General features: G+C 27.0%; 2 protein-coding genes across 2 annotated transcripts; both read left to right on the top strand.

Annotated features, from left to right (window-relative positions):
• Positions 1–1,995: 1,995 nt before the first annotated feature.
• Positions 1,996–2,469, top strand: GO595_000581 (uncharacterized protein; the record flags this gene model as incomplete). Its single annotated transcript, XM_067919086.1, has 1 exon — positions 1,996–2,469. One exon carries the CDS (start codon positions 1,996–1,998, stop codon positions 2,467–2,469), a length of 474 nt encoding a protein of 157 aa, XP_067779361.1.
• A 332-nt stretch (positions 2,470–2,801) lies between these two features.
• GO595_000580 (uncharacterized protein) lies at positions 2,802–19,655 on the top strand (the record flags this gene model as incomplete). Its single annotated transcript, XM_067919075.1, has 2 exons — positions 2,802–14,583; positions 15,904–19,655. 2 exons carry the CDS (start codon positions 2,802–2,804, stop codon positions 19,653–19,655), a joined length of 15,534 nt encoding a protein of 5,177 aa, XP_067779360.1.

Here is a 19,655-nt window from a genome sequence, read left to right as displayed (position 1 = left end):
TTTTTCTTCATTATATGCCATAAAATATTTTCTACTTATATATATTATGTTTTTGATATTATTATTTTAAAATAAATAATTTTATTTTTTCAAGAATTTTTTAATTTTAAAATTTTTGATTTTTTTCTTGTTATAATTATACAACAGTTCAAAAAGTCAAAAATTGAGTCAATAACCGTCCGAAAGTGTGTATGTTTTGGGTATTTTTAAGTCACCCCCTATTTTTAGCTTTTTCAATATATGGCGATCAAAACCTGCGCATTGTACGAAGTGAAATCAATGGTTTACTTCGTTAAGAGCCCAGCCCAAAAAATGACTTTTTGTATGATTTACTAAAATGATTTTGTGGAGTCTGTTCGGCCAATTATACCACTTTTTGAATGAGTATTCAATGTGTGACGGTCGTAAAATATACCCTTTAATCAATACATAAACTGTACCAGTCGATGCATAATGTACATTGCTAATTAGCAATCCCTTTAGTTTCATTAAGATGAATTTTGGATCGATATTTGGTCCAACGGATTTTGGAGGACATGTTTGGGATATTAATTTTTTCATTTAAATTTTATTGGAGTAATATGACATTTTTTGATTCCCGACGGTTAAAAGTGGACGATTTTTAGTGTCCAACGGACGACATTAATGCTCAAAAGACGAAAATATTTTCGTGTTAAAAAGTGGACAATTTTTAGCTTCCAATGGTCAAATTTTTAATTCCAGCACTGTATTATATTATCGTCCTAATGTCATAGATGGGATATGAAAATCATTATATATATTTTTTACGCAAAACACCATATATACAATCATTATGTTAGGATATAATATTTTTTCAACAATATATTTTTCAACAATTATTCACAACAATAAATTGTCCGACCACGTCCTTTATAAATAGGTATTATTAAAATAATTTACTACGCAACAATATAATATATACAATATTATAACGTTAGAATTTATGCGTGTTGCGAACTTAAGGGTATGAAAAATTACAGACACGATGTTTTTATGTAATTTTATAAGTGTTGCGAAAATGCGTGTTGCGGGTAAGTTTTATTAGAAGTTGTATGCCCTAGGACGACCGTGGACATCGTGGACATGCCGGACATATTATAATTTTCATCAATTTCTTCGTATTTCTACAATATTCATTTAATCATATATATACTACATCATTATGTTAGGATATAATATTTAAAAAAGATTAACTTTTTTATTTTACTGTGCGAACGCAGTGAGTGAAGCTTGAGCCACGATATGGCGATATGACACACGCCGAGCGAAGCGAAGTGGGGGGTGAAACCAAGTGGAATTCCCCTGTGTGTGTCAAGTCCCCATAGAGCTTCTATCGGATTCATTATAAAATATTTTAATTTACTTGATAAATGGCCATCAAATTCGCCAGATTTAAATGTAATCGAACATTTATGGGATTTTGAATCAAAAAGTTGAAGAAGTAAATCCCCCAGATCTAGATGCACTTATTGACACAATTATCGAGGCATGTGAATCAATAAGCATCACAACAATCAATAATTTAATAAGGAGTTTCGAAAATAAAATGTGCATTATTTTCAAAGCTCAATGGTGAATTCATCAACAGTCATTTTAGTGATATCATAGATATGCCAACAAAAGAATATTTAGAAGTTGCAGGTACCCTCGAAGATGAATTCCAAAGTGTCATACTTAGTAAATTTACTACTGAAGAAGTAGAAAATGCATACGAAGAAACAATAGTGAAAATTGAAGAAGAACCAAATTGGACAGAAAAACTTGATAAAAGGTAATATAAATCAATAAGAATATGATCACTATTGGGCTAACCCAAAAATTTTCTTGTGGGCTTAAGGAGAAGCTATAATTACGATATTTCTATTGAGTTGTAAAAAATATATTATGATATTATCGAGATATTTTCATTCTCTGCAAAAATACTTTCAACACATATCTGGTCGGACCCCATGAACTCTAGTTTTACTTATTCTCATGAGCACTTCAAGTGAAGAAGATTTCTTGAGTGATACAGATGATAAATATGGATCAGAAAGTATAGAGGAAGTTTCAACTGAAGAGGAAGATGAATTAAATGGTCTCACTTATCCATTTATTTACTACGATTATTCTAATAGTTATTCAACTGATGACACAGATGAACGTGAAGAAGAAAGCGAAGGAGAAAATGCTTTTATTGGAAATGAAATGAATAATAACTTATACGAAAGATTAATACTTAGCAATTTTGAACAGAGACCCGATTTTGCATCATTTAGAGCGCAACCAAAAAAGCATGCTCCAACTTTAGAGGAAGTTTTGGAGCAATCAAAAGCTGAATATGATTTATCCCAAAAAATCATCACATTTTTTCAAGATACAGAGCTTGTTAAATCTACTATTTCTAAGTTGCCAAATGTTAATGTTAATGACCCAAGATTTCAGGAATTTTTTAATGGTCAAGTCTAATTTGATCAACAGTCATCTATTTTTATAAAAGTGTTGTATTTTTTTAACTGCTGACGAACATTTAAGATTTATTATAATCATTTATTGCTCATTAAAAATGTAATTAAAAATGATGATATCGATAATGATTATTGTCATAGCAAGTTTACAAACATTAAAATGTTTTTTATTTAGATTTTATGAAAAATTTTTATTTTGATCTCGAAATTAAATAAATGACATGTCATGAGATAATCTTTTATTTGAATTACGAAAGCAGTTTTCCATCGGTTGTGATATGAAATCTGTCGAATTTCGGGAAAAATTGAATTCAGAATTGAATTATTTTTTGTATGGATTCGATTGTCACCCTCAAGACATCAACGTCTATTACTGACTCGAATGGAAAGCCATTCAGATATAGTACTGATTTCACAGGTTTCCAAATGCTTATGGTAGGTTGCTACAACTTGAAAATCCCTTATAAACCTAATGAACTCACTATAATAGTAGTTACCCCAAAGCAAACAAGTTACTACATTCAGCTAAACGTTCCTTTATCAGTTCAAGGTGTAAATGATGGCGATTCGATTTATATTGTCCCTCAAAATACTCCACTTCCATTCACAGAAGAAATCCCAGAACTTCCACCAGTTGCACTCCCAGAGCTTAAGACAGGTGCTACACCAGAACTTCTTCGTAATGAAGTTAATATTGGCGATGATATCAACCTCAACATTCAAACCAAATCACTTCTTAATGATAACAATGACATGCGCATGAACAGGAATGAAGGTACGTCAAAGAAGATCAATCTATTTACCGTTTATGGCTTTAAAGATGATAAAGGAATTGAATGTCAATACGAAGTTTCATTTCCATTTGCTGTTATGGTTCAACGTGCTCTTAGTTATTTACATCAACGTGCCAAAGGTCAATATTCCATTCTTTTATGCTTCTCTCCAGCTGTGATCAAATGGTTTGATGAAGATCGTAACCTTGAATACTTCAATCCGGTTGATGGTATGCTTATCCGCGTATTTAAGAAGAACCAATCACTGTCTATCTATTGTCCACATTTTGGGACTAATTCATTTTTGATTGATATTACCAAACCGGTTAATGATGTTGTTCAATATATTGCTAATGATGTTTGCTTTGCCGATTATCGTGGGTATACATTAGTTAATGTTAAACGTGATAATGAATTTGAGCCACTTGATGGACAATTATCCATTCCACAACAACGAAATAACTTTGAAGAATTACAATTCCGAAGAATGTATTTTGTATTTTCGAAAGAAACATTTTGCTCACTTGAAAATGCATTAATTGCATATCGAGATATGTTAGAAGCACTTGTAAACAAGGATAGTTATATTACACCAGATGAAGCAATTGAACTTGCAGCTTTAGCTATACTATGTGATCCATCGAAACAACCTGAACAAAAGAAACTTTTCTCACCACGTTTCCAAGGATATATTAATGATTCAATGTTAAAACCTGCATTAACATATTTCGATTCACATCCAAAACCTTCCGATCAAATTAATGCTATCCGTATGTTCTTAGGCAAAGCTCGACGTATACCAGATTTAGCATCTATCCAATTTTCATGTACATTTATTCAAAAAACTCATGATCAAAAAGATAAGATTCAAGTATATGCACATTTTTCACCAATTCGATTAGCTATTATTAATCGTAAGACAAAGATTATTAATGCAAATATCCCATATTTCCGTATTAGAGGTATTGAAGTTAATGAACCAACAGTTACAATTAATTATTTAAATGAAGGTAGAGTACCAGTATCAGTAGAATTACGATTTGAACGTAAGTTTAATATATTTTTATCATATATTAATCAATATTCATCAATTACAAAACAAATCTTTGAAGAACGTGTTCTTAAGAAGGTACAAAACAAACAAATTTCGATTGATACAATTGATGAAGAAGATAAAATTGGTTTACATACAACTAATGGTCCAAGTAAACCAGGAGAAGGTGAATTATTTGTTTATGATAGGAAGTTTACTGCTGAACAAGTACTTAAACTTGCGTTACGTTATCTTAATGAAAAAGAATATCCTGATCAAAAGATTTTAATTCATAAATATGGACAAGCAATTTGGCCAAAACCAGATCAATTCATTGGCACATTAGGTATTGATGATGGAATGACAATTAATATTATACGTGTACAACAACAAATTCGATTTAAATTAACAGATGGTACTGTTAAAGCAGTTATATTCAAAAATCCAGATTTATCAGAACCTATTCGAACTATTATTGGTCAAATATTTACAAAACTTCATATGCCAAAAATCATTGGTTATTCTATATTTAGAGAAAAAGAAGAATCAGAACAATCACAAAAACAAAGAACTCAACAATATCGAGCAAATTTAGTCGCATTAGATCCACGTTTATCTATTCCAGAACAATGTACTGATTTTGAAAGTAAAACTGTTGACGATGTAAAACTTTACTTTAAGAGACAATATATGACATTAACACGTGATGATCTTTCATCTGCTGCTGCAGCTAAATATGCATATATTGAATGTAAAGATTATATTAATAATAATGATTGTGGTATGACAGAAGATCAAGTTATAGAAGTTGCTATATTATCAGTATTAATTGAAGCTAAAGTACCTGGTGATACATCATACTTTAATCCTGATAAATTTGCAAGTATAGTACCATCAAACTTTAAAGTTAATTCTAAAATTCTTGCTAAATTTAAACAACGACTTGCTAAATATGAAAAGATGGATAATATTAATGCAATTCGTCGTTATATTCGAATTGTTAGAGATTTACCAAGATTTGGTGCACATACATTTCATGTTTTATATCGACCTTTACCAGCTAAAAGTCGACCACATGATGGATATTTATTTGTATGTCCGATTTATTTATTTGTTGAAGAAAACAACAAACGAATATTAACAATTCCTTATAAATTTGTTATTAATCTTAAGACGGATTCTAAAAGAGTTCAAGTTATTTATGGTAAAGAAAACACAACTGAATTAAGTACAATTGAATTTAAGACTAAACGTGTTGTAGAATTATCAATGCTTATATCAGGATCATTAACAATTTTCCGTGAATTAATTGTCGAAAGACAAATTTCTGATAACAAGAGAGTTCTTGAAGATAGTCAGAAATTACAAGGTATATGGATTGATGAGAATGGTGTATCTCATTCACCTATGATTGATTTACAACCTACAAACTCATTACAACGTGCAAGTGGTTTAGATCGTGTATGGCTTGAACTTGCTACAAGATTTGATGATATTATTAAGCAATTATCACTTAGATTAAACTTAGTCATACCTAAAGAACCAGGAAAAGATGATTATGCAATTATGATTAATATTCATGATAGAATCTTTAGATTTATTCAACCTGATGGTAAACTTGGAGATGCTAAACCTGTTCGTGGTTCAATTTTATTTGTAATTCCACGATTCCCAATTATTAGTGTTGTAAATTCATTAAATGTTGAAAAGAAAATTAGACTTGATATATCAATGAAAGTCCGTGATTTAGTACAAGTTATTAGTCATAAATTTAATACTACTTTATGTAAAGGTTATACTTTATATACTATACCAGAAGATGGTGGTGATCCTAAACCTCTTGACTTGAATTTATCATTACCAGAACAAACTGTACATTATGAAAACTTATTATTCAAGCGTAGATTCTTTGCTATTTCTCAAATCGATTTTATTACAGTTGCTTCTAAACTTGCTACATTTAATGATATTAAAGAACATATATTAACAAGTGGAATTCAAATATCTGTTGAAGATGCAATTCATTTAGCTTATTATTCATTATTCCCTAATTCTAATGTCCCTGTTACACCTCAAACAGTACCTAATGATATTACACCATTATTACCACGTAATATTAAATGTAAATCAGGTTATAATAAACAATTAATTAAATATTTCACAACAGAACCAATTACTGATAAAGATGTAGCATTAGAGAAATATGTACAATTAGCTCGTAAAATACCTACATTTGGTTGTGAATATTATCCTGCTATTTATGAAGATAATTCTAATCCTAAGAAGACTGTACGTCGTAATATTCAAGTTTTAATTTCACCAACTTCAATTATCTTTAGTGATCCTAATGGTAAAGAACAATATATTACTATTGATTATAAGAAATTAATTTCACCTGATGTATTAGATCCATTCTTATCATTTAGATATACTTCATCACCATTTGAACCTTTGCTTTATGCTGATATAGAATCAGAAGGTATAGTATCTAAGATTAGTTCTACAATTGAAGAATATCAAAGAATTATTACTGATGTAAGTAAAACTACAAGTGGAGATGGTAAATTACAAAACATTGAAAAAATTAATGTATTATTATATAAAGGTAATGAAGAAGTTACTAAAGAAAATGCACAAAGTCATAAATTCTCATTTGATAAACGTCAAACAGGTGATAAAGTTGCTTCACTTGCAGCTAAACATCTTAAACTTAATACTAAAGGTCAATATTTATGTTTATTACAATATACTACTGATCATAAACGTTGGCTTTATCATGATGAATATTTCGGTAAAATGAATCCTTATGATGATATGGTATTACAAGTCTTTAGTGTTAACTTTGAAATTACAGTACAAAATTCTTCAAGAGTTAAAAAGAACTTCTTCATTGATATTACTAATACTGTAGCAGATTTAATACCTAAAATTGCATTACAATTTTCTATTGATGATTATATAGGTTATTCTTTATTCTTTGAAGAAGAAGGTGTTTTACAACCATTAATGTATCAATTATCTATTTATGAACAAATTAAAACACGTAAAATGCCAAACTTAATCTTTAAACATCGTTATTTCTTAATTAATCCATTTATTGATGAACTTTCATTTGACGTTTTAATGAATACTTATTATCAAGATGTTCGTTCTACAGTATTATCTGGTAATCATGACTTAAATGATACTGAAATAGCAGAATTAGCAATCTTCCAAATTTATACAGATCCTTCAAATGATGATGAAACTCATAAAATTGAAATTCCTACTAATTTAGCACCTTATTTACCTAAAGGTATGAAACCTAAACAAGCATTAATTGATACAATTCGTAAAGCTTTAACTGATAAATCTAAAATTACTACAAGGAATGAAGCTTGTCGTGAATTTATTTCTAGAGCTATGAATAATACATTTGCTTGTGCTGAGAATTATCATGCAGTAATGATTGAAGATGAAGAGAATAAAGATGAAAATACTGAAAACAAAGAAAAGAAAGATAAGAAAGATAAAAATAAGGATAAGAATGCACAAAAAGATAAGAATCGTTCAGTTACTATATCAGTATCAGTTAAAGGTATTGATATTAAAGAATTCCCAAGTCAATCTGATATCGAATTTATCCCTTATGAAGAACTTCAATCTCGAATGATCTTAAAAGATTTAATTATCTTTACAAAGAAATCTTATGATGGTAAGAACTTTGTTATTAAGAAATTACAATTTAGAACTAAATCTGCTTCATTAATATATAATTATATTGAAACATTTATCGAAATTGTTAATCCACAATTCCAAGAAAGAAATGAAAGACTTAAAGCATTCCATCAAGCTACAAAAGAAATTGGAGAAACTATTGTTAATGTATTATATTTAGAAACTGCTAATGCATTAGGTCATTGGTATCCTACAGTATTCCCATATTTATTAACTGAGAAAGTTAATACAATCATTGATAGACTTGCAGATTATTATAATATTAAGAATGCTATGACTTATCGATTAGTAGCACAATATGAAGATGGTAATTTCCAAGTTTTACCAGCAGATCAAATCTTTGGTAAATATAATATTTCAAACTCAACAAAGATTTATCTTTTAGAATTATTGAAAGATGTCCGTATTATTAATGATTCAGGTTTAGTTACTACTAATGTTATAGATATATCACTTAATGTAGAAGAAGCTTGTCGACAAATTGCAAGTAACTTCAATTATCAATTCCATGAATGTTTCACATTATATGCAAATAATGGTAATGGTTTCGATCCATTATATTTCGATCAAAGTGTAATTTCTCAAACAAATAACTTTAATGAATTCTTATTCAAACGTCGATTCTTTATTTTCCCACAAGAAGCATTCTTTGATAATGAAACATTATTCTCTGTTTATGAAGATTGTCATCGTATGGTAATTAATAATAAGATTCAAATCCCTCAAGAAAATGATATGTTATGTTTAGCAGTTTATACATTATATTATGAATCTTCAAATCCACTTGAAGTTACACAAAGACAAATTACTAATTTAACTGATTTAATTCCAAGTTCAGTTCAAAGTGGTAATGATTTATTAAGAAGATTTGATAATATATTAAAATCAATTCCACCAATGTCTAGAACAGAAGCAGCTGCTAAATATATTAGTTATGTCTGTGATCGTCAAGGATTTGGTGTTGAGAAATATAATATTCGTTTCACTGATTTAATTGATACATTAAAACGTCCACGTCGTGAAGCAGTTTTACTTTTAGGTCCATTTGAAGTATCAATTAAAGATGATACCGAAATTAAAGTCATAGCATCATTTGATTATAAATGGATTACAAGTTATGAAATTGAAGATACAAATAAAATTATATTGAAGTTTAATGATCATCAATCGAATTATCATCATGTAATTATTGAAGTCGACAAAGTTCAACCAATTGTTAGTTTTATCTCTACAATGTATTATTATACTACAAGTAGTTCAATTTTCTTAGAATCAGCAGAACAAATTCGTGGACAATTATCTTATATTATCTCACGTAAAGGTGGTAATGAAAAAGAATCAGCTGAAGCAATTACAATTCAAGATACAAGTTATGATAACTTTGATGTAGATGTTACTACATTTGATAATTATAATGCATTTGATGTTAATTTCGATGATCCTATTGAAAGAGTAGAATTTGCTACATTTGATTCTACTAATTATGATGATTCTGTAGATAGTCATTATACTTATACTAAAGTTGATCCAGTTGTAGATATTTATGGTGCAGAAGATGGAGTTGATAATTATTCATGGCGTACTACTGATGAAGGTCTTAAATATACAAGAGCTTCAAGAGTTTTAGAAAAGATTAAAGATAACTTCGAAGAATTAAATTCACATTTAGATAGTACTTCACTTGATGAATTTACTCGTAGATTAGACTTTATTTATGATAACTTAAATGATTTGAATCCAGAAGAAACTAATGAATTTAAAGAGAAACTTAAGAATATTACAGGTAAAATTGATGAATTACGTGAAAAGGCTCAATTAATGGATCCATTAGATACTAAATATACTGGTTATAATGATGAAATTAAGACTACAATGAGAGATATTATGGGTATATTTGGTTCTGCTAAAGATGCATTAAATAATGAATTACAATTATGTAAGAAACAACAATATTCTTATTCACAAATATCAGATAATGGTCAAATATCTGCAATATCAAAGAATTTAATTGATATCTCTGAAGCTACTGAAGCTTTAACAGTATCTATAATTTCGAAATATATGAAATTCCAAGAAATGGGTACTAATCCATCAAATATTATTTCATCACTTAAAGAAATATCTACAAATCTTACAAAATTAGCACGTAATTATACTGAAAATGAAGATCAAAAATTAATTGATAAATATATTATCCCATTATTAGGTGATTTAATTATTAAACTTAAACAATTAAAGGATATATGTTTCATTACTGATGGTACTAATGATATTATTGAAATGGAAGGTAAAATTGAAAATATTGTAAATTCTGTTAAAGAATCATTAAGTAAAGTTAGTGAAAACAGAAATACAATGATGTCACAACATTATAAGATTTATACTGGTTCAACTACAGCAGTTCTTAAATCAGCTCAAATATTTATCCAAAAATCAAAAGATTTAAAGGAATTAAAAGATGATAAAAGTTTAAGCGAAGCTACAAAAGTTATTGTTGAATCACTTTATTCAAATCTTACATATAATACAAGTAAAATAGCTAAAGCTTCAAAGATATTAAAGGCAAATCCAAATGATGATAAAGTACGTTCAGATGCATTATATTCATCAACTAAAACTTTAATTACATTAAATAATGGTATTGAAGAATTAAACAAACAAAATGATGTTAAAGTTAAATCAATAATTGAATTATTAAGGAAAGATCTCGATGTTATTAATAATTGTAACTTAGAAGTTAGTACAATATCAATTACACCACAAAATGTTTCAAGATTACAATCTGATTTATCATTAATCTTAACAAGTACTGATAAAATTGATGATTTATCATTATCTAAACTTAAAGCAGATGAAAAGAAATTCATTGATACAACAATTTCTTCAATTAAAACATTCCATTCTAAATTAGAAGGTTTAATTCCACGATTTGAAGATTTCCCTTCATCAGGTGATTTAGTATATGCAATTCAAACTATAGCTTTAGATGCTTATAAGAAATTACCTGATATTAGTAAAACTATTACATTACAACAAAAGGCTTCTAATGATCCACTTCATCAAATATTATATGAACGACTTTATAGTGACTTAAATGCTACACTTATTGAAACAATACCTACTGAAGAATTTATGAAATGTCAACATATAGTACAATTCCATCAAGCACAAGCAGAATTATTCCAATTAACTAATACAATGCATAAGACTGGTGATGAAGATATGGTTAAAAATTATAATGAATTATATACAAAACTTCAACAAAGAACTAAATCTGTTGAAGAAATTTATTTCGATGGTTATGAATATCGTAAACATCTTCATGCTAAACCATTCTCACAAAATTATATTCAGGATGCCGAAAATTATATTGATAAAGTCCAAAAATCTCTTACACATGTACAAAACTTAATATTTGAATATCCAGCAATTGGTGATTTAGATTTAATTATTGGTTCTGTAATTAATTATTTCGATTCTGCTAAAAAGGCATTAAAGAATACACAAATTTCTTATTATAGACCTAAACCTTCTAAAGAATTTATAACTAAAGCTACAAACATTATTCAAGAATCAATTGAAGTATTAGCAAAAATATTAAATAGTGATGAAACTTTAACTAATCCAATGTTAGCAGATCAACTTAAAAGTGAAATAGAATTCTTACAAAAACAAAAGAATAAAATACCTAAAATTGCTGATAAAACAGATCTATTTTATCATACAATTGAAAAGATTGAAGAACATATGAATCAACGTGAAATTGTTAATGCTGCAGATAATCAAAATATTCCATTAAATAATACAGTTCGTAAATATAAAGAAATTCTTAAAGTTCCACCACCTACAATTGAAGTTACTAAAGGATGTTTGAAAGAATTTATTCCAACATTAGATAAACTTCAAGAAACTATTAATAATATCTCTAAAAGTGAAAAGGTTAAAGATAATAATGAATCACAAACTATCTTCAATGAATGGGTTAATGCTATTCAACAAGTTAAACATTCAGTTTCTTCACATATTAATCAAAAAGATTATAATGATCAATTAGCATTAAATGATAAAGATGCTATATTGAATTTACAAGCTAAGATATCAATGTTACCACCAAATATTCGTCAATTAATACCTAAAGAATTAAATGAAAAACTTGCACAAGAAATTTCTCAATTTGTACAAAAAGGTAATGATGCTGTTAATTGTGTTCGTCATTTACCAAATGTTCAAATGCCAGAAATCGATGCTAAACAATTCCATAAAATTGATTCCGAAGCAGAAATTCAAGAATCTATACCTGAAATTTCAATACAAATACGTGAATTTAAGAATATCCTTAATGAAATTCATGCATCACCTTTATTATTACCTCATCCACAAACTAAAGAATTAGTTCATCAAATGATACAAAACCTTGGAAAAATTGATGAAGAAATTTCAAATAATATTAATAATGAAAAATTATTAACAGAGAAAATGACACGTTTACGTGATTCATTATTATTTGTAACATCGACAACAGAATTAATTTCACCTGTATTAGGTATGAACAAACTTCATGATTCAGCTAAAACAATTCAATATAATACTAATAATGTATTACGTTATTTAATGAAACCTCATATGACACCAGAAAGTTCTAAAGAATTTGAAAAATCATTATTAGATACAATTAAGAAAGTCGAGAAAGATTGGAATACAGCTAAACAAAATATCGATGGATTACCAGATAATGTTAAAACTATGATTAATGCATTATCAGCATCACTTTCTTATGCGAATTCTTCATTATCTAAAATGAAGCCACGTCAAAAACAAGCATTTTGTGATGATTTATATTCATCAATTTATACAACATTACCACAATTATTTAAACAATCAGAATGTGATGATTTAATTGATCCATTACTTTCATTATTTGAAGTTACTTCTAAATTTACTTCTAAGCCTCATGTTGATATTAGAATTACTGCGCCATTAATTATTAATAAACAAATTTTACCAGAAGAAACTTTATCAGGTTTAGATGATCAAGTTGTCGATTTAATAGATATTACTAATGAAAATATATCTGGTGAAATTTATGATAATTATTCTGATTCATTATCAATGATTTATGATCATCAAGATTTATTACCTATTTATGTAACTTATGCTTCATCTATCTTACAACCAATCTTTATGAAACATAGCTTAAATAAATTAATTGATGCACAAAAGATTATTTCTTGTACTGATAAATCTGCTAAACAAAGAACTCGACATTTAGAATTATCTACAATTACTACAACTATTAAAGCAGCTAAATGTATCGAAACTTTACGAAACTTAATGAAATATATTGATGAAATATTTAATGATTCTAATTCATTTACTAATGATTCTGCATGTTATTATTATAAATCTACTCAAAAAGCATTACAAAATGTCGATACTAAAATGTTAATTAATTGTCAATCAATTTCTGCAGCAATATTAAATTATTCTACAATGCATGAATTACAAACTAATGTATCATTATTAATTCAAAGCACAGAAAATGAAAAAGATTTAGATTCAGTAATTCAACCAATTGTAGAATGTTTCAATGAATATTCTCAATTAGTATATCAAACAGATTTAATATTCTCAGCATTATTCCATAATGAACTTTCTTCATTAATATGTACTATTGATGAATTACGTTTAACTGAAAAGAAAATACCTAAAGAAGTATTTAGAAAGATTCATGGATTTATTAATGATTTATCAACTAAAGATTATTTATTATATTTCGATCCAGTACAAATGAATGCACTTTCTATCAAATATAAACAATTTATTAAAGAATCAATTCCAATCATATTAAATAATATTACAAATAAGAATGTAATTCTTGAACAACAAAAGATTTTATCTTCAATTAACCCTGTGATTCAATATTGGGAAAGATATCCTAATTCATTTGATGGTGTCCGACTTGGTAATGAAATTAATTCATCACTTTATATATTAGAGAAACAATTAAGTGTTTGTCAATATTCTATGCCTCAACAACAATTTATTTATGACTTTAATTTACCTAAATCTCAAATTAATTATATTGATATCATTTCTTCTATTGATAGTTCTATTAATACTGCAGCTAAAGCTTGTTCACAATTGTTTAATTCAATTACACCTGAAACATTTGCACAACAACAACAAGTTATATTAAATTCATTAGAACATTTAAAGGGATTAATTGGTGAACATTATCCAATGAATTATAGTGATAAATCAATTAATTTAATCGAATCTAATAGAGTAATATCACAAAAAGATATTTTACTTAATTTAATTGATGATAAAGTATGTTTAGATATAGCTAAGAATGCATTTAGTCAATTAGAACAATCAATTAAAATTATACAACAAAATCAAGAACAACAAAAACAAAAAGAAGTTGATAATACTAAGAAACTTGAACTTGAAAATATTCAATCAATAGGTAAATTATCAATTATTGATATTGATCAAGATAATATTAAGAAGAATATTAGTGAAGCATTAAACATTGAAATTATATCACAAGATCAACAAGAATTATTCATTACTACATTCTTAAAGTCAAGTTTAGAAAATATGATTCATTCATTACAACAAGAACAACTTTGTCAATTTCCAAATATCTTAAAGAAGATTAATAACTTAAACACTATTAATATTAAACCAAATCAATTTGAAGAAAATAAGAATCAAATCCTTCGACAATTTGAAACATTAAACAATTTACAAAAACTTAAAGAAATTCAATCACAAATGACACCAAATCAAATCATTGAAAATCAAGCTTTATTATCCAATATAATAATTAATTTATTATCACCAAATTGTAAATTAATATTTGATTCTTATATTAGACAAAATAAAGATATGGAACAACATATATTTGATAGTTTATTCAATTATTATCCTAATGAAACTATTAATTCTAAGCCAATTAATGGTAATCCAATTATTCATGGATTCTCTGATTTAATTCTTTTGTCACAATCATTAATTTCAATTCTTCATGAAATTTGTGTTGTTAATCAACAAATTTATAAATTCATTTCTACACCAGAAGGTCAAAAAGTTTTAGAAACACCAATTTCATCACAATTATTATTAGAAATTCAACAAACAATTCAAACATTAATTGATTTAGAAAAGTCTAAAGATAATTTAGATATGTATATTAAGAATCTATCATTAGAACAATGTATTAGAATCCATCGTATAATTTATCATACATTAACATTAATTAATGAGAATTCAATCAATTATAACTTCACAAGTACTTCACATAATATTAAACAAATTATTCGTCAAATTAATATTAAACAACAAGAAATTATTAAACAAAATCAAAAAGCATTAGTATTTGAATTCTTAGATCCTTCATTAATATTTAGAACATTATATTCTAATGCATTTAAGATTACTTACTTATATTTCATTATTAAATTAATTTCTGTTTATAATAAATTAATTTCTAATAATCCAAATTCAAAAGAAGATATAATTTCTCAAGACTTAATAAAGAAGAATTTATCAATTATTAAAAAATTAACTTTCTTGAATGAAAAAGAATTATCTAATAAATTAAATAGTTTATCAAATGCAACTGAAGTTATTCAATCAATTCAAGCACAATTAATTCATTTAACACAATCTTCATTCATTCAAGAAATATCTAAATATGTACCAGATTTTAATGATGCAATTCAACAAGGATTCCAATCATTATTATTACAAGAACATAATAATAAAGCAATTTCTATTTCATCACAAGAATTATTAGTTTCAATGTCATCAATACAAAGTAATAATATCTTTAATTTCATCTCTAAATTAACATTAAATAATTCTGATTCACAACAAATTCTTAAATTAATTGAAGATAATCCAGAAATTAAAGCTAAATTAAATGAATGTGAGAAACGTATGAAAGAAATAACTTCTGATCAATTATTAAGTGCTAAAATTATTGTAAGTAAAATCCATGATTTATATATTAAATCACCAGAAGAAATATTAAACCAATTCAAACCTGAAGAAATTTTAGATGCTTATGGATTAATGAAATATGAATTATGTGAATCTATTAAATCTATTGATGAACATGCATTAACTGTTTATAAGAAGAATGAAATATTTGATCGTGCTGCTTTAATTCAAAGACAAACTAAAGATCATTCATATTCATTAATTAAACCAGATGAATCTAAAACAATAATAGAAAATTGTCAAAAATTACAAACTATTTATGATGTTATAACTGATTTAAGAGAAATTCAACAATTAATATTACAAGAAAATAATTCATTTGTAGAACTTTCTAAAGAAAACATTAAAAAATTATCTACGAATGATGCAATGAAATTACAAAATAAGATTAATGATTTCTATAAATTAAATGAGAATAAAGATGAATTAAAAGCTTTAGTTTCACAAAACTCAATTGAAGATAATTATATGATTTATTCATTAATTGATGATTTAACTAATGTATTACAAAATAATATTCAACAAGTTTATTCAGATGATAAACTTAATATTATTTCTAATGGTATATCTAAACAAAAAGATGTTGATCTTCTAAACGTTGAAATTAATTCATCTGATTTAACTAAAAAGATTGAAATTTCTCAAGAATATTCAAATCGTTGTGCACTTTGTAGTCAATTAACATTATTAAGTGCTAAAATTAATGAATTACCTTCAATGAAGAATGCGAAATTAGTTTCTAATTCAATACCTTTACAAGATGTTCAACAAGCTAATGATATGGCAATTAAATTATTACCAATCATGAACTCACCAGAAGCAATTAATACTATGATATCTGGAGTTTCTACACAAGATTTAACTAATCGTTTAGCAGTAATTAATGAACTTTGTCAAATATTATTACCTAAAGATCAAAATAATAATTCATTATTTGATACAGAATTGAAAGTTTTAAGTATTGATGAAATTACAAATGTTAATTTATATCAAAAGGCTTCACATATTGAAATTACTAATGCAGTAGTTGATGCTTTAACTTCAATGATTCAAGTATTCCCAACAATGTCACAATTATCAAATGATGAATGTAAAGAAATATTTGTATCAGAAAACACTACAGCTATTAAATTATTAACCAATTTATTACATTCTTCAACACCATCATATTCACAAGTTAAACAATTAATTGAAATTTCACCACAATTAATTACATCAATGACTAAAGTTATCCTACAATTAAACCAACAATTAAAGAATAAGTTTGATGATCCAATGCGTTCATTTGAATTAATTAAGAAATTAGCTATTTCATCTGTAGATGCACCTAATAATCCTAAAGATGGTACTGAATATCGTAAATCATTAGCAGAATTATTAAATAATCTTAAAGTAGCTCAAGCAGTTACCGAAATGAATAACAAAGAAGAAGATTTACATGAGAAAGCAATGCAAACTATTGCTAACTTACATAGAGCTATTCAAAGAAGAGATATTGAAGAAATTAATGGTTGTTTAATTGATATTCAAGCATTAAATGTTCGTACTAATGAAGCAGGTAATAACATTCAATTCATTAAAGAAGTTACATCTAAAATTATTGGACTTCAACCTAAAGTTTTAGATATTTATTCTACACAAGGTAAACTTGATGATCAACTTATTAAACAATCAGATGATTTATGTAAATTACTTGAACAAATCATTAATAAAGAAACTAATGATCCATTTAAGACAGTTAATGAAATTAAATCATTCCAAAGTGTTGGTAAACAATTTGTTAATACTAAACAAACATTACAAAAGTATACTAAGTCATTAGCTAAAGGATTCCAAGAGAAAGATGTAATGGCTACTGATAAATCAATTAATAATATCATTAAATTAATTTCATTAATGGAATCTTCTGCTATTAAAGGTGCTAATGTTTCTAATTGTAAATCTCAACAAGCTATTAAAGATTTATTAAAGATGACACGTACTACTGCTTTAGCTATTAAAGGATTATTTGAATTAAAGGAAAATTCAGCAGTATCATTAACTACTGTTAAAAGATCTACTCGATCATTTGTTAGAGTTGTCGATTCAATTAATGATATGATTGATGAACAAGAATATTGGGATAAAGATAAACCAGTTGAAGAAATTGATAATAAGAAACTTGAATTCTTACAAAACGTTTCTAAGGCTATTTCATTCTCTTTATCTACATTAACTGCTAGATCAGAAGCTAAAATCCCAGAAACTTATAAAGCTATAATGGATAAACAACAAAATGAAGTTAAATCAATCATTGCTTCATTAAAGAAAGCATCAGAATCATTACTTAAACTTAACAAAGATAAATCAGCAGAATCCGATTTCAATAATTGCTTAAATACATTTATAACACAAATAGAATTATGTTCTTCTGCATCTAATACAGAAGTTGAATCAATGGCAGATAACATTTATGTATTAACAGGTTCAATGACTGAATTAGAAACAGCTTTAATGAGATTAACTACAATTGCACAATTACATCCAGATACTGTTAATGCAGAGAAACTTCCACGTTCATTCGAAATGCCATCTGTACCAGATACAAAGATCTCAATCTCTAAAGCTAATGAAGATTTAATTAAATTCATAAAAGAATATCAAACAGAAGAATCTAAATTTGTTTCAATAATAAATACTACAAATAATGATCAACTTACTAATAAATTATTAGATTTAATCCCATTAATGGAGAAGATTGTTAAACAAATCCTTATAGTATCTGTTAAAACATTTACTTTAAGACTTCAAACTGCTTTAACAGGTTGCGCGACTACAATTGTATTAAACTTTGATCAATTAATTAAAGGTTTACATTCTAAACTTTTATTACGTGGTGATTGGTCTCAGACTTCAACAAATACATTAAAACAAATTAAATTAAATCTCGATTCTGTTTTAGATCATAGTAAAGAAGCAGTCGAAATTTCACTTAAGGAATCTTCTACACGTGATTCTTATGTAGTTAAAGTAATGGCTGTAGCTCAACCAATTCAAGACATTACTACAACTATCACTGATTGTCATAAGAAGATCGAATCGAAGCCTTCTTCAATGACACGCGAATGGGCTATGCAAACTTTAGCTATAGGTTCTTCATTAACTAATACTATTCTTAAAGTGATAATGCATGCTAAAGATCATCCTCAAACTCAGAACATTGATAATTTACTTAAACATGGCCAAACTATTTCAACTATAATTCCTCCATTAATTAACGCCGTTAATGAAATCGCTGATGGTAAACATAAAGAACCTGAAACAATTGTAATCGAACAAATTAATAAGTTACAAACATTGTGCAAAGATTTCTTGGGTTCAATTAAGAACGACGCTGATAAAACTGAAGAAAAGACTTTGAATGACACTCTGAAGATGATATTACAAAACGCTCAACAACTTTCTTCAATGGCTGAAACATCATTAAATAACAGAAGAGCTCAAGCAAAGGCTGCAGCTGCTGGTGGAAAGAGAACAAAGGCTGGAACAAGACAAATGTCTGCGGCAACAAAGACAACGTTGTTGAAGAGATTGGAATTAGAATCAAGAGTTATTAAGGCAAGAATTATATTGGCAAAGAACGAGGCAAGACTACAGGCATTGGACCAAAAATAA

The sequence above is a fragment of the Histomonas meleagridis genome, assembly GCF_020186115.1.
Source record: "Histomonas meleagridis strain 2922-C6/04-10x chromosome Unknown contig_104, whole genome shotgun sequence".
Lineage (NCBI taxonomy): Eukaryota > Parabasalia > Tritrichomonadida > Dientamoebidae > Histomonas > Histomonas meleagridis.
The sequence above is the reverse complement of the archived record's forward strand: the minus strand, read 5'-3'. Positions and strand labels throughout refer to the sequence as shown.